The sequence below is a fragment of the Pogoniulus pusillus genome, chromosome 4 (assembly GCF_015220805.1).
Source record: "Pogoniulus pusillus isolate bPogPus1 chromosome 4, bPogPus1.pri, whole genome shotgun sequence".
Lineage (NCBI taxonomy): Eukaryota > Metazoa > Chordata > Aves > Piciformes > Lybiidae > Pogoniulus > Pogoniulus pusillus.
The window spans coordinates 17,573,275-17,589,433 of NC_087267.1; the positions used below are offsets into that span (position 1 = coordinate 17,573,275).

At 47.4% G+C, this 16,159-nt stretch overlaps 1 protein-coding gene across 3 annotated transcripts; it reads right to left on the minus strand.

Annotated features, from left to right (window-relative positions):
• Positions 1-1,349: 1,349 nt before the first annotated feature.
• On the minus strand, positions 1,350-13,967 carry KLHL42 (kelch like family member 42). 3 transcript variants are annotated; one of them, XM_064142278.1, is made up of 4 exons: positions 13,550-13,967; positions 13,050-13,285; positions 6,764-6,957; positions 1,350-2,286 (listed from the first exon to the last, which is right to left on the minus strand). In XM_064142278.1, the coding sequence occupies exons 1-4, from the start codon at positions 13,943-13,945 to the stop codon at positions 1,835-1,837; spliced, it is 1,278 nt and encodes a 425-aa protein (XP_063998348.1). In that variant the 5' UTR covers positions 13,946-13,967; the 3' UTR covers positions 1,350-1,834. The 3 variants fall into 3 exon arrangements, with proteins under 3 accessions (XP_063998348.1, XP_063998347.1, XP_063998346.1); XM_064142277.1 differs by having other exon boundaries at positions 13,445-13,967; XM_064142276.1 differs by having other exon boundaries at positions 13,050-13,967.
• Positions 13,968-16,159: the final 2,192 nt, after the last annotated feature.

Below are 16,159 nucleotides of genomic sequence, written 5' to 3' on the forward strand. Positions count from 1 at the left end.
TATATTTGTTCTGACACTTGAGTCAGTCACCTTATTTCTCCATTGCTGACCCATTGTTTGGTTTGGTTCTGCTGCCAAAATACAGCAGTTGCTCAGTTCATGGCTTAACACACAGACATGGGCTGAACTAAGGAAGTTCACGCACACAGCTGACTGACAGGCACTAGTTGGGGCTGAAGCACAGCACACACCACCTGTCTGTGAAAATTCCACCCAAAAGGTAAATGTTGGACACCTAAAATACCTTGCTTCATGTCCACCTGCATCTTAAAAGTTCAAAACCAAATGATCTAATTCTAGACAAGCTTCCTGGGATTTTCAGTTTGGGTTGCTATGCACAATCAGAAGCATCAAAATGCTGCACCTAAGCACTGAATGCATAAGCAGTCACTGGCAAGGCACTTCCATTCTGGTAGCTCTTTTAGTTAGGACTGATTTAATTCAGGACGATGGAAAAGCAGGAAATCCAAAGACCTTGAGGGAACCATTGCTGCTACCTCCTCTGTACAACAGACTCCTGAATTCCAATAAAGAAAAATACAAACTAGGAACTCATTCAGGTGAATTAAACCTCTTGCCTTTACATGTGAAGAAAGAGCACAACCAGCACCTCTGCAATGTGTTCAGCACATGCCTCTGGTTACCTCTTCCTTAAGACACAGTGAAGCCATCCCATGATGACCAAGACCAAGAACACACAGCTCATACCTGGGCAGATGTGTTCAGAAGACACTTAGGAACTTGTCAGCTACAAAAAAGGGCAATAAGAAGGAACTGGGGAAAGCTCCCAGACAGTTCCTGTATTCCCACGAGAGTATTCATGGTGATCACCTTAGAGTGCTCTTTGTAGAGAAGTAACCACTTTGTGTGACAGATCTCAGGGGATCTCTACCGGTACACAAGACAGAGCCAACACTTACATGCACCTGCTCTGTATGCTGCTGGAAGAAAGCTGTTCACACAGTTCAGCCCTGCCATACCAAATGATGGATGTCCTGGGTGACTTGTGGTCAAGCATGATGTGCCTGGTGCTGAATCACCAGCTACAATTTGACCTTTTGACACTCAGTACTGCAGAAATCAAAGGAACTAAAGCTTAAAACCTTTCTGAAGGTGACCAGCCTTCTCCACTTGACCTTAGAGCCTTTTTTACCACTACCTTAACAGTGTCAATAAAGGTTGCCAACAGCCATTAAAGAAGCATCTAGCATCCAACCAACACCTGTAAGCTTCTATACAACTCCTCCTAGCCCCTGGCAGAGCATTTAATTACAAATAATTCAGGGGAAGTCTGTATTTGTTGATGGTGCCCTCTCATCTGTTACCATAGAAGAGATACAAATGTGACACAATTTTAAACAGTGTGTATTTGAAAAGACATAGTTGGAGCAGAAATGGTATTTTAAGAGGAATCCTTCCTTTTGTGACTTTTTAGTCTACTACTTATTTATTTTATTGCACTAGTTCTTCTTTTATCATGTGTACTTCCTGCTCGTCTCCTACACTATTAAGATGAAGAGCAATACTAGTCTGATCAGTTTTGCCTTTGGAATCCCTTTATCAGTTACCAACAGAGCAGTTCTGCACTTAAATTGTAAATAAACCTTGGGGGAAGTTTGAGTCCAAAGCAGTAACTTTTACTAACTGCCATCTCAGAACTGTTTCTGGAAGCATTTCTCTCAATACTCAGTGTTGTAACTTCTCCACAGAAGAGAGGCAGTGTTTTAAGCCTAAGATCTGCACACACATTACGTCCTGAAAAATGGAACAGTGTAGAGAGGGCAATATTCCTTCCAAGAGTAATCAATGAGCTGCAAAGAGAAAGTGGCTGGCGTTACACATGGTGCACATCAGGCAAGTACATAGAGCAGATCAGCATGTTCTGTCCAAAGGCTGGGAAGCGCCTCAGTGACTCCCAGCTGTCTGTAAAGATGTTGTACTTCAGGAAAACACGGTGCTCCAAGCTGGTGGATGGAGTGATATCCCTGCTCAGGATATAGACCCCATCGTTGTGCAGAGTGCACGTCAAGTTCAGGCCTGATTTGGAGGTGTTCTCTTTGAGGTAGAGCCATTCTTTGGTAGCAGTGTTGTAAGACTGCACAGTTAAGGCGTCCTCACTCTGGCTGGACTTCTGGTTTGGTCCAAGCTCATGGATGCAGCCCCCCACCAGATAAATTGTTTCCTCAACAGACAGCATCTGCTGCTTGCGAACGTGCACATCACAAAGTTCAAAGGTGGTCCAGGAATCAGAGGTGGGACAGTACTGCAAAATGTTCATATTCCTGTCTGAAACACAGGAGAAGCAGTAACAAATAAATAAATCAGAAAGCAAATCAATAATAAACCAAAGAAATAAATGAGAAAGATTCCTCCTCTCTATAATCAGTCATTATTATTGGTTGCTGATGTGTTATTACAGTGCAAAAGCACAGAAGAAATATTGATCATTGAGAACTTCAGTTTTTTGACCTTGATGATAAGGTCTGAACGTTCTGTTCCTTTGCAGAGGGAAGAATGAAGCTAATTCTGGCGCATTACATGATGGAAGTGATCTGGGGATGTGGATTTCAGCAGAATAATCCCTACATTTGAACTTTTGCTTTTCATTTTGTCTCCAATTGCAATAAGAATTTTTCTGCAAAGGGAAATGGAACAACAATCTGCTCTCCAATAGTGAAGCCAGATGACTCAAAGCATCATGAAGACAGTGTGCTTCGTTAATGGCTGTGAAGCGATGATTTATCACCCAGGCTTAACTTGGATACTTGGCATTTCCTTCCACATAAACCAAGAGCTTTAGGGAATAAAACTGATGAAGCTAGTTATATTTCAGGAAGTGGCATAGATGAACTAAGAGCACATATTCAGGACATTATAAAGAGAAAAACGTCCATTGTCAAAGCAATTTAAGAAGTATCAGAGGCACAGAACAAAGCTGAAGCCGTATCTGTACTCAGTTGTGACTCGAGCCTGCAACACTGTTCTTCTGTGAAGCTGTTACAACCCATCTGTGATTTATGGTGCAGTGGAGACCCTGGCTGTGTCCAAGACTTCACTAAACTAACACAGAAGGCACAGGATTCCTTAGCCAGGAAATTCAGTTTCAATCTCAGGAAATCTAAGCTTAAATCCAAACCCAAGTGACAAGCTGCAACAGGCTTGCAGATTCCAGCTTGGTCTTTTAATAAAATCTACTCCCTGTTCTAAGTCTATCTTGTAAAATGATGTCCAGATGAGCTCCCATGTGGAAGAGCAGAAGGTGACATACTGACAAGTTCTCCAAGGGCACAGGTGTAAATAGCCATAAATACAACTGCATTGTGACAAACTAAATGCTTCAGCAGCATGACCAGGGAGGGCATCTGCTTACACACTGGTGATGTTCAGTCATTGTTTATTACTTTACACTGTCTTCTGGAACATCTAATCCACTTCAGACCACAGGAAAAAAGAGTGAAGATGTCAAGGCAGTGCTCTATGACATTGCCGATCAGAGTACTGCAGAGACAATGTACGGTTCTCTGACTCTTTGAGTGGAGGCAAAGTGCAATGAAGTTTCTGTGTCTACTTCTAGCAGTAATCTTTTCAGGTGGAAAGTGCTATGAAATGAAGTCTCCAGTGTGATGGCCCTCATTTACTCACTCCAGAGCCTGAGTCTCTTATAGCCACTGAAACAACAAAACATCCCACAATACAACACGTGAACATCACAGCACCTGACACAGAGTTTCTGGTAGGATGGAGGTTCACAAGTGAGAGCTGAGAACTGGCAGCAGGACCTCTTATTCAAGAGGTGCCATCATCATCATTTACAGCAGGAAGTTCCATATCCTATCATCTTCAGGAAAGTGCAGTCTCAGGAGAAAGCTCCATGCAGATTAAAAATGCACAGCCCACAAAGCCTACCCAAACTGAGGTACATGCAGAAGCTCTAAAAGCAGAATGAAAGAAAATGGGCATTTACAATTTCATTGCTGCATGTGTTCTACTTTTGTAGAGGAGGCAGTGAAACAGACAGTGAAGCTCAGCACCTCTCAGTCAGCCCTCAATGCTCTCTGACACCTTTACAACTTGGAAGGTCAATTGCCTGCGTAACTCTGGTTCTGAAGTCTGGTTGCTGTCACACACACACTGATTGCAGACCCTCGTTTAGAAAAAGGATCCTTATTTCTGTCAAGCACAGGTGTTTGTTACCCTGACAGGCCTTGCATTTAAACATGTTTAGGGCTCATCTGCTGCTCACAACTTTACACTGGTTCACTTTCTGGTTTCAATCAAAAATGTCTTTTAGGAAAAGACAGAGACCTGAAGGTCAGTGGCAATCACAGAATCAACCAGGTTGGAAGAGATCTCCAAGATCATTCAGTCCATCCTCTGAGGTGTGGAAGACAGAGGAGGTAACTGCCTGGCTATCCTCCTTCATCAGAAACCACAGGTAGTAAGTACTGAGTAAGAAACTTGGCATAGGTGAGGGATGCTGACTAAATACTGTGTTAGTGAATTTTAATGGGAAAGGATCTGCATCCTGACCTTTATCCACGGTACCAGGAGCAGGCAGCCTGAGGGAAGAACAGCACAAGCACCAGAACAGCAACATGCAAAGTGCAAGGAGTGTAGGAGAGACTGAGACACCCATCATCTTGTAGCACTGTTAACCAAACGAGGGCTTTTGCTTCTTACCTCTTTGATGTCTTCCCCTAAACAAAAATACAGTCTCTAGACTCCTATTACTCTGCTCCAGCTCCTTCTCCTTGTTCTCTGCTCTTGTCCCAGAGGATGTTTGCCCTTGGGTCTGACTTTTCTGCATAGCAAGTGTTGTGTGCCAGACATCTTTCAGTCCTAATGCCAGCTACCAACAAATTCTTCATCGGGAATGATCAGAGGACTGGAACTGCACAACACAACACAGCAGGACCCTACCTATGGCCACAGGCACATTGGTGTCTTTTGTTTTCTCAGTCAAGCCACCAGGTTCTGGGTCAGAACAGTCCAAAATGCTCTTGAAGGTTGACATTGCCACAGGTCTATGAGCAGTAGAAGTGTGACTTTCACAAACCTTATAATGGCCAAATCTGCTCAGAGACTAGGACAGCTTGTTCTAATGTCAGTTTAGCTTTGCAAGCAGTACTCTGGAAAAGCAAAATTCTCTTCCAATTCTATTCTCCACTCGGAAAACAAAAATTAAAACTACCATGGGCAAAGGCCTAGAGACAGGACTTGAAGTTTAGGAAATCCTAGTAAATACTGAACGTTTGACATTAAAAACCAACCAAACAACTTCTAAAACTCTGAGCAAATGGTATTGCTCCCATCATCCCAAAGAATGGCACAGCATGCTTAAGGCATGGACAGATGGAAGCTCCTTTTCTTTATGTAGGGCAAAAGCATGCCACTTAAAAAGTAACTGGCAGCAGGGAATGGGACTTCACATTTTCCCCTTGGTACAGTATCTTCAGAAAGCAGTATAGAAAGGAAATAAAAAATTGACTCTTGCTTAGCCTTTTAATTTTAGTTATTGCATGGAGTTACTCCAGCACTGAAAATCTCACCTGTAGCTTGAATTTGCCTGTGAAATACTGAAGTGCTACAGTGAAAGGACTGTCATATCGGCTAACACATGAGGAACACTAACCCAAGATGGGATTTTCTTCATGTTTTTCTTTCTGACAGTCCAAGATGGGCATTCAAAAAGTAAACAAAGTGTATCTGTGGAGATTTCTATTTCTACTGCATGATCATCAAAATCTAAAATAAACACAGGCCAGGCTGGGTGCCTGTGCCCATAAGTCTGCTCCTTCAGAATAACAGAGCCCCAGGCACATGTGGGCCCTGACAAAATCATAAATACCTGATTCCTCTATGACAGAGCTAATTTTGTCTGTTTCACTTGTTAATTATTTTCTCCCAGTGATGTTTTTCTACAAACTTTTAAGAAGTATTATGCAGCTTTCTACATTACAGAATCACAGGATGTTAGGGGTTGGAAAGGACCCAGCGAGATCATTGAGTCCAAACCTGCTGCAAGATCAGGAACATAATCTAGTGCAGGCCACACAGAAACACAGCCAGACAGGGCTTGAAAATCTCCAGATAAGGAGACTCCACAACCTCTCTAGGCAGCCTGTTCCAGTGCTTCATGACCCTTACAGTAAAGAAATTCTTCCTCATGTTGAGGTGGAAATTCCTGTGCTGCAGTTTATATCCCCTTGTCCTATCACAGGTCACAAGTGAGCAGAGCCTGTCCCTTCCTTCCTGACACCCATCCCTCATCTATTTCTAACAGTTTCTTAGATCCCCTCTCAGTCTTCTCCTCTCCAAACTAAAAAGCCCCAGGGCTCTCAGCCTTTCTATCAGTTTCTTAGATCCCCTCTCAGTCTTCTCCTCTCCAGACTAAAAAACCCCAGGGCTCTCAGCCTTTCTATCAGTTTCTTAGATCCCCTCTCAGTCTTCTCCTCTCCAGACTAAAAAACCCCAGGGCTCTCAGCCTTTCTATCAGTTTCTTAGATCCCCTCTCAGCCTTCTCCTCTCCAAACTAAAAAGCCCCAGGGCTCTCAGCCTTTCTATCAGTTTCTTAGATCCCCTCTCAGTCTTCTCCTCTCCAGACTAAAAAGCCCCAGGGCTCTCAGCCTTTCCTGACGAGGCAGTGCTCCAGCCAAAACAGATTTTTTAAAAGATTCAAAAGAATCCCTGCAAAAGAGAAGAAAAGGATGCAGGCCTTTAAGCAACCAGATCTCAAAGCCCAAGAGCAAAAGCAGGCCTCTACCTCGTGTCGTGTATCCTCCAATCACGTAGATCTTGCCCTTGCATTCACAAGCTGAGAACTCTGCAAGAGGGTTTGGCAGGGATGCTACAAAATTCCACCAGTCGTTTTCTGGGTTATAGCACTCCACGTTGGAGAGGGACTGGCCACCGATGGCGTAGAGCTTTCCATTGACAGCCAGCAGCTTGAAGTTGGACCTGTAAAAAAAGGTCTGCACCATTCAGATGGGTTGCACAGGTGTAGAGAAAAATACAGGGAAGAAGGTTCTTCCTACCCAGGCTCCAACATGATCATAGAACCACAGAATGGTTGGGGTTGGAAGAGGCCTCCAAAGGTCAGCCAGTCCAATGCCCTGCAGACAGCAGGGACATCCTCCACTAGAGCAGATTGCTCAGCTCCTTGTCCAGCCTCACCCTGAATACCTCCATGGACAAACTGTTGCAGTGTTCGCTACTCTCGTGCTAAAGGACTTGTTCCTCACATCCAATCTAAACCTGCTTTTCTCTCATTTCAAACCATTGCCCTTGTCCTTTCACTGCAGGCCTTTGTAAACAGTCCCTAAGCAGCCTGCCTGTAACCCCCCTCAGGTACTGGAAGGCCACTCCTAGGTCTGCCCAGAGCCTTCTCATCAGCACTCACAACTTGCCTCATTACTTCATTCACACACTGCAGCCTGTGAACTCTGTGAGAGGCCACAACTCTGTCATTACACCATAAGTATTTAGGGCAGTGAGCAGGGACACTGTGGATGCTAATGATGTTGATGCTGAGATTGGTGATTATTGTATTCTGGATTTCAAGCAGGCCTACTTTGAGCTCTAAATGTTTAGTTAACTCCTGTTCAGTGGATGCCTCATTTTTACTTGGCTTTTAGGAAAATTTTATTTTACCAACTTACAAAAGCAATAAAATTGCTTTAGTAGAGCAAAACACATTACATATACACACAATAAAGGATCTTCTGTCAGTTAAAACTGCACAAATGATGAATGCCCAAGACTGCGCACTTGGCTTCATCTCCAATCTAGAGCTTCTTTAATAACCATGAATTCAAAGCTGTACACATTGAACTGCATTCTGACAAAGAAAGAAGAGAACATCTCCTGTACCCTACTAAACACATCCTTTGCTCCCCTGGAGCAAGAGATCTCTGTCAGCTGAAGTGCCTCCCAGAACTGAGCAGAAGGCAGGGTAGTTGCAGTAATGCCCTGTGGCTCTATTTCTTATTCTGCGCCACTCTGCTGTCACACTCCATACACAGCAAAGGGCAGCTTTCTGAGTGCTGCAGGTCAACAAGCCTTCAGTCTTACATATTTAAAAGAATCTAGGGAGAAACAATGATCTACAGCTACTGCAGGTACAAGCCTGTAGGAAGAAACTGGAGGACCTGTAGATAGAGGGTTTGGATGCCTACCTATTCCTGCCAGCCATGAAAGTTGGTCCAGTAAAAGCTGAGTTCTTCCCCTCCTCAGAAACGGTTTCCTTGCCTAGAAAGGTTTTTTCCTTCTCTACTGCTGAGTCAAAATGATTTTACTGTCTCAACTAACTGGGCATGTGCAAGTCACTGGAGTGCTGTAACCCATCATAAAGACAAAAGAGGAACTGCACCATGTTTGTAAAACTGGAGTGGGGCTCTGGAATTTGCCTGGCTTGCTGAGCAGCAAACAGAATGAATCCAAGATTTAAAGGTTACCACTAAGTAGTTTTGCAGGGTTTGTCTGGACAAAAAGAAATCCTGCCTAGCAGCAGCCTCCCATACAATTTCTTTTGATTAAATATATCTGGAAAAATAGTTTGTTTCCAGGTAGAATCATTTTGCTTTTGTTTAGCCTGATACAGCTATAGAAAACTAAAGTGCCCCTTTGAAGGAATTAATAACTTTTTATTAGCTTCATTTCCTGACCTTTATGATTAGGTCACATTGGCCCATCTCCTCCTACAGTAATTATATTTTCTGTGTCAGAGAATACAGAACAGCATGGCAATCAAAAGTAGGTATGAAATGAGGATCATTATTTGCAGAACATACTGAGTTTCAGAGAAAATTACCTGTGCAAAAAGTTATGGTGGAAAAAAAACAACTGATTAATACACAGACAAAAACACAGAATGGAAATGCATTTTCCAAGCAGTCTCTTAAAATCTAAGGTATGTTACAAAGCCTTTCAAATCTGTGGCTATGAAAGAGAATGGTGCAGGAGTTTTGGCTGACAAACTATTCACACATTGACAGCATATCATAGAATGGCTCAGGTTGGAAGGGACCTCAGAACTCATCTACTCCAACCTCCACGCCATGGGCAGAGACACCTCTCAGCTAGACTCAGCTGCTCAAGGCCTCATCCAACCTGGCCTATAAATACTCCCAGGCAGGAGGCAGCCACAACCTCCCTGAGAAGACTACTCCAGAGTCTGACCACCCTCACTCTGAGGAACTTTTTCCTAAGATCCAGTCTAACTCTGCCCTCTCTCATCTGCAAACCATTCCTCTTTGTCCTGTCTCTAGACACACTCAGAAAAAGTCCCTCTGCAGCGTTCCTGTAGGATGCCTTCAACTACTGGAAGGCAGCTCTAAGGTGCCCTTGGAATCCTCTCCAGGCTGAACACCTCCAATTCCCTCAGTATGTCCTCACAGCAGAGGTGCTCCAGCCCTTGCATCACCTTTGTAGCCTCCTCTGGACTCACTCCAATAGCTCTGTGCCCTTATGCTGGGGACACCAGAACTGGAGACATAATTGGAGGCAAGGTCTCAGCAGAGCAGAGTCAAGGAGCAGAATCCCCTCTATTTTCCTGCTGCCCACATTGCTCTGGATGCAGCCCAGTATGGGGCTGCCTTCTGGGCTGCATGAGGGCACTGCTGGCTCATGGAGAGCTTCTCATGAACCTCCTCTACCTCCTTTTGAAACATGTTGAAGTCCTGCCACAGAGGATATGAGTTAACTACTCAAGTGCCTCGTGTCAGAGCACTACAGGATGCATGTTTCCTAACTCACATGTGCTTCTCTAGTCACCAACTCACTGAAGCTTCTTAGTCTGCTGAGTGGAGATCATTTACCCAGTTTGGGCTTGCTGGCCTTCCACCAATGAATTGTTTCTTGCAGCACAGGGAAAAGTACCCATGAAAGACCTACAGCACAGCTTTCAAATTCAGCGACTCCAGGATGTTGGTGTCAGTCACTTAACCACTCCAACACTGTTTAAAATAGATGACATTATGTGGAAGCTCCTCAGATTTATGGATTGCATTAACTGCAAGGTTCATTTGACTCAAAAGTAGCTGCAAGCATCCAGCAGCACATTTTGTGTGGAACTTTGGACAATGGCTCGATAGATCATTAAAAACTTCTGCCATTTGCCTTTCCATGCCAGGAACAGCAGGTGTTTGGATAGGAAGTGAGCATGAGGAAATACTTAGTGCATTTTACACTCTTGTAGTGAGCATGAGGAAATACTTAGTGTATTTTTACACTCATTTAAAGAACATTAAAAGAGTGTGAAAACACACTAAATATTTCCTAATGTGTTGGAGCAGCTGGAAACAAGGAAAGCAAACAATGAACAACCAGGCAGCTCTCCACAACTAACTATTCCATGGATTACAGCTTGGAAATGAGAGAGCTGAACAGTCAATCCATCAGATTCATGGGATATAATTCCACTCACACCAGTGAGTTAGCTAAACCTGAGGTATCAAAAGCACTCTCCAAGCGCCAGGCCCAGTGTGTACCCCTGCTGTTGGGACAAGGCCATGTATGAGCTGTCCTCTGATGTCCCCTGTTTCCTGTGAAAGGAACCTCAGCAACACAAGGCAAGTGTGAGCTGTAGGGGTTGACCACAGTTCAAACCACATTTTTTACTCAATGAAAACAAGCAGAGAGCTCTACATGCACACAGAAAGAAAAATGTCATGCAGAAAGGTAAATGATCTCAGGGTCAGAGTGCAGAGATTTCTGAATGCAGAACAGTGGTAAACAATGGGAAAAAAACCCCACCTTTTTCTGGGCTGCACTAACAGAGAGAGAGATATCTATGGAGGAGACTGCTGTGAAAGCAGCTATAGAGAGCACAGCCAAGGGCTCTTCCGCTTCACTGGCAGAATCCATTTAGCACACAAGAACAAGTTAGCACAGATATTAGAGAGGAGCTCCTGATAGAGTGGTGAGACACTGGAACACACTGCCCAGGGAGGCTGTGGATATCCCCTCCCCAGACATGTTGAAGGCCAGGTTGCATGAGGCCTTAAGCAACCTAGTCTAGTGAGAGCAGCTATCTACTGTGAACAGATCTCAAGCTACAGTAGTCAGATGTCTACATCTAAAGACAAAGCTAATGACTGTAACACAGACTACAACAACTGCTGAGCACACAGCACACATGTGATGGCTTTTGCCTTCTACTTAGAAGCAAAGCAGGTCTGTTTCATCCATGTGTGCACAGAGCATCTTAGCATCCTGGATTCTGCATTATCTAAATGATCACAGGGCTGGAACACCTCTCCTCTAAGGAAAGGCTGAGAGGCTTGGGATTGTTCAGCCTGGAGAAGAGAAGGCTCCAGGGAGACCTTATTGCAGCCTTTCAGTACTTAAAAGGGGCCTGTATAAAAGATGGGGACAGTCACTTTAGTGGAGCATGTTGGCACAGCACAAGGAGTAACAGTTTTAAACTAAAGGAGGATAGATGTGAACTAGATAGAAAGGAGACATTTTTTGCAGTGAGGATGATGAAACACTGGCACAGGTTGCCCAGAAAGGCCACAGATGCCCTATCCCCAGAAACACAACATTCTGAGCAACAAAGCTGGTGAGGGGCCTGGAACACAAACCCTGTGAGAGGCTGAGGGAGCTGGGGTTGTTTAGCCTGGAGAAGAGGAGACTCAGGGGTGACCTCATTGCTGTCTACAACTACCTGAAGGGAGGTTGTAGCCAGATGGGGATTGGCCTCTTCTCCCAGGCAACCAGCAACAGAACAAGGGGACACAGTCTCACGTTGTGCCAGGGAAAGTATAGGCTGGATGTTAGGAGGAAGTTCTTCACAGAGAGAGTGATTTCCCATTGGAATGGGCTGCCCAGGGAGGTGGTGGAGGCACCGTCCCTGGCTGAGGCACTTAGTGCCATGGTCTAGTTGACTGGATAGGGCTGGGTGCTAGGTTGGCCTGGATGATCTTGGAGGTCTCTTCCAACCTGGTTGATTCTATGATTCTATGATCTAGTTAAAGATGTTCCTGTTCATTGCAGGGGTGAGTGGACTAAATGACCTTTAAAGGTCCCTTCTATCCCAAAGCATTTTATGACTCTGTGATTGAGCAGGAACCAGAACTCTCCCTCAAGGTATGTCCAAAATTCACCCCTGGGATGCAGTTCTATCAGCTGACACGGATTCACTGGCGGACAGTCACGGGACTGTAATTCTGGAGCAGCACGCTGGCCAGCTGCCCTGCTTACTTTACCACGGCACAACAAACTAAAAATACAATGCAGAGCTAACTGCAGCTCCAACTGCAGCACATCTGTTCAGCAGACAGGCACGAGTGCTGCCCGTGATGAACGCAAAAGCCACGGTGACAAAATTCTCGCTGCGGCCACAAAATGTCAAGCAGGCCACCAAGGGGCTGAAAGGCGAGGTCAGAAAACACAGAACCAGCAACAAAACTTGAAAGCTGAGACCCTATGAAGGGGCTGAGGTCACAAACATGTTCTGTGAAGAGGTGAGCAGAGTTGCCATGATAAGAACCAACTTGCTTTATCACTCGGAGAAAGACACACTCACTTGCCACTGCCACCTTGCAGGGACAGGCACAACTCGAGATTCTTTCTGGCCTGCAGGAACTACCATGAACGATAACAGAGCTTGTTCAAAAATATTCATTCCCATGCTACTGTTCTGCAGTAAATGAAAATCTACGCTAAAAAATACTTCGCTGCCACCTACATTTTGTCCCACGGCTGCGGCCTTAACTAGGGGCATTTAGGAGCAAAGTGCCTCCCCTCCCATCTTTCCCTCTCCACAGCAGGCCCCGGGCCGTGCAGCACAGGCCTGCACACAGGGGCGAAGCCCTGCTGCAGCAGAGAGCCTGTGCTGGCAAAGACAAGGTTTGCTAGGCCTGTCCTGTGGCATGCTGCCCAGCCATCCCCAGGCACTGCAGCCCTTCCCGCCACACCACGCAGGAGACACTCGTGAGGCAGGCCTGAATCACTGCTGGTAACACTGAGTCCAGGCAACACCAGGTGACTCAACAGGGACTGTTTTGACACCACGGACGGACAGAGGTGTGTCAGGGAGCAAGGGTTACCTCTTCTGGTTCATTGAAGCCAGCTGACTCCACTCGTTGAGGCAAGGATTGTAACAGTGGGCAGCTGAAATCTCCTGGCTGGTGATCCTGTAGCCTCCAACGATGAAAAGGTAGTTGTCCAGCATCGCCGACCCGTAGCCTCGGACGTTGACCAGATCAGGGGGCAGGTTGTTGGCCAGGGGCAGCCACCTCTCAGCTTCCTCATCATACCTCAGCATAGACCAGGGGGCTTCCACCTGAGGGTGACGGCCCCGAGGCAGGCCCAGGGAGGAGGAACTCATGAAGTCCCCGATGGCCACAAGAGTGGCGGTGCCCCTCATTCGCATCTCCTTCAAGTGCTGTTGGAGAGCGTGGGGCAGGAGCAGATGGGGCCGAGCATCGGGCCTCCGCAGCACCTGGTGGTAATGGGTAGCCATGAACTCCAGACAAGCGTCGTGCAAGTCCTGGAGCCCGTAGACCTGAGCCAGGCGGTGCAGCTCGAAGCAGTTGCCCAGCCTCACCTGGGAGAGCAGCAGACGGAGCAGCGGCGTGACCTGCAGGTAGGAAGCGGCTTCCACCAGCTCCTCCAGCAACGGGGGGTCCTCATCGCCCTCCTCCTCCTGCTCCAGCCTAGCCAAGCAGGAGGTGTTGATGAAGTCCAGCACCAGCTCCAGCCCCAGAGCGCTCAGGCCCCCCCGCAGCAGCTGCTCCTCCTGGCCTTGCCCTGCCTCCCGCATGCCCGAGCGGTAGAGGGCTCGGAAATAGTCACTCTGCTCGATCAGCTTCCTCTTGCACACCGGGTAGCACTTGTCCCCCAGCCGGATCTGCACCACCTCCTCGCCTGCGCCGGCCCCATCCCCATCTTCCCCTTCCCCCGCCTCTTCCTCTCGCCGCCGCCGCCGCTCCGCCAGGGACATCGCTCACCCCCTCCCCGGGCTGCGCCCCTCAGCCCGGCAGCTGCCGGCTGCCGCCAGACTCCTCCTCCCCGCCAATGGCGGGCGGGCCGGGCGGAGCGGGGCGGAGCGGCGCCGTGCTGGGCCGGGCCGTGGCGGGCTGGGCAAGGCCCCGCTGCGGAAGGCGGGCAGGGAGGTGGGGCAGGCGGACCGACGTGGTGGCCGGCTCTGTCCCTGCAAGGAGAGAAGACGGGGAAAGACCGCGGGGGGAACAAGAGCGAACGCGGACGGGGAAGAAAGAAAAGCCCTAAAAAGGCAATGCTGAGCGCTCGGGCGGCAGCCAGGCCTCTCCGCGCTGTCCGCCGCGGCCGTCCGGGCCGAACGGCGCTGTGGGGCACCCCCACCCGCTGGCGCCTGTGCCAGAGCGGGAAGGAGGGAGGCTGAGTGCCGCCATCGGGAGGGCCTCGTTGTGCGCCCTGACAGGCGAGACCTGCAACCCTTCCGCTGCCTGCCCCCGGGCAGTGCGAGCCCGGAGCCGGCACCGGCACTGCTCCCCTCCTGCCGTCGGTGTGCTTGTGCTGCCCGGGAGAGGGGAACTCGAGGGGCTCTAAGTACCGGTGTTCGTGCGCAGCCGGGGAAGAGGAGGAGAGAGTGCTGCCAGCGTCCTGGTGCCGCGGCACCAGGACATCGAAAAACTCATCGCAGTGACCACCTTGTGCTACCTCTGCACAGCAGCTCTGCACCAGGCCCTCCCTGCCTCAGCTGGTGCTCGGGCATCCTATAACCAGTTCTGCTACCCTTAGCTCTTACATTTAAACTGAATTCCTGGAATAGGAACTGTAAAACATAATAATCATAGAATCATAGAATCAACCAGGTTGGAAGAGACCTCCAAGATCATCCAGTCCAACCTATCCCCCAGCCCTATCCAGTCAACTAGACCATGGCACTGAGTGCCTCAGCCAGGCTTTTCTTGAACACCTCCAGGGATGGTGCCTCCACCACCTCCCTGGGCAGCCCATTCCAATGCCAATCACTCTCTCTGTGAAGAACTTCCTCCTAACATCCAGCCTATACTTTCCCCAGCATAATAAACCACATTATAATATTGGCTTCACCCTGTGCAAAGCAGGCTGTAGAAAATCTGTGCCTTTAATACCCAAATATTGTGGATTCCCCAGTTTTTCAGACAACTCCCTGTTTGCCCTATTTGGAAGGGATAATTTCCCTCAGTTATTAAAACTCTTCAGGCTGCTTGCTTGTTAGCATATCTCCTGTGAAATGATCCTCTCTTACTGGTTTGGTGATCTTCAGCTTCTTGTCTCCACCTCCAAAGAGGTGACAATGTCAGCCTCAGAGTTACAGGTGTTTTTCCTTGCTGACTTTCATGAAAGCACCTGTTGAGGTGAGGTAGATTTCGCTGCAGTTTTGTTTTCTGTCTTGTTTCGAAGCCTTTTCATCATGTTGCTTTTGAAAGCCCATTTCATGTTCTCAAATTCTTTTATATAGAATTTCAGCCAGATCCAAAGAGCAGCCTCCAACAACCTCAGTCCCTATAGGTCACTACTTTGTCATGTTTTCTCTTTCCTAGTAATGAGTTTCTTGGGTTTGAGGTTTGCTTTGATTTTCTTGGGGTGTGTGGTTCTTCGTTTTGATTTTTTGGTGTGCATGTGGTGCTTTCTGTTCTCTTTGTTGCCTTGTTTTGTCTTCCTCTGTCACTCTCCCTCAATAGTTAATTAATTTTCAAATTCCACTTTCTTGTCTTCTGTTTGGTCTTGAGGAAAGAATCATAGAATCATAGAATCAACCAGGTTGGAAGAGACCTCCAAGATCATCCAGGCCAACCTATCCCCCAGCCCTAGCCAGTCAACTAGACCATGGCACTAAGTGCCTCAGCCAGGCTTTTCTTGAACACCTCCAGGGACAGTGACTCCACCACCTCCCTGGGCAGCCCATTCCAATGCCAATCACTCTCTCTGTGAAGAGCTTCCTCCTAACATCCAGCCTAGACCTCCCCCAGCACGACTTGAGACCGTGTGCTCTTGTTCTGTTGCTGGTTGCCTGGCAGAAGAGGCCAACCCCCACTTGGCTACAACCTCCCTTCAGGTAGTTGTAGACAGCAGTGAGGTCACCCCTGAGCCATCATTAGGCTTTTTGGTTTTTTCCCTCTAGCTGAAGCCTGAGTTTGAGCACTGGCTGTTTTTTCTCTGCCTCAGGTTCATCCTTGAGAAGGTGATC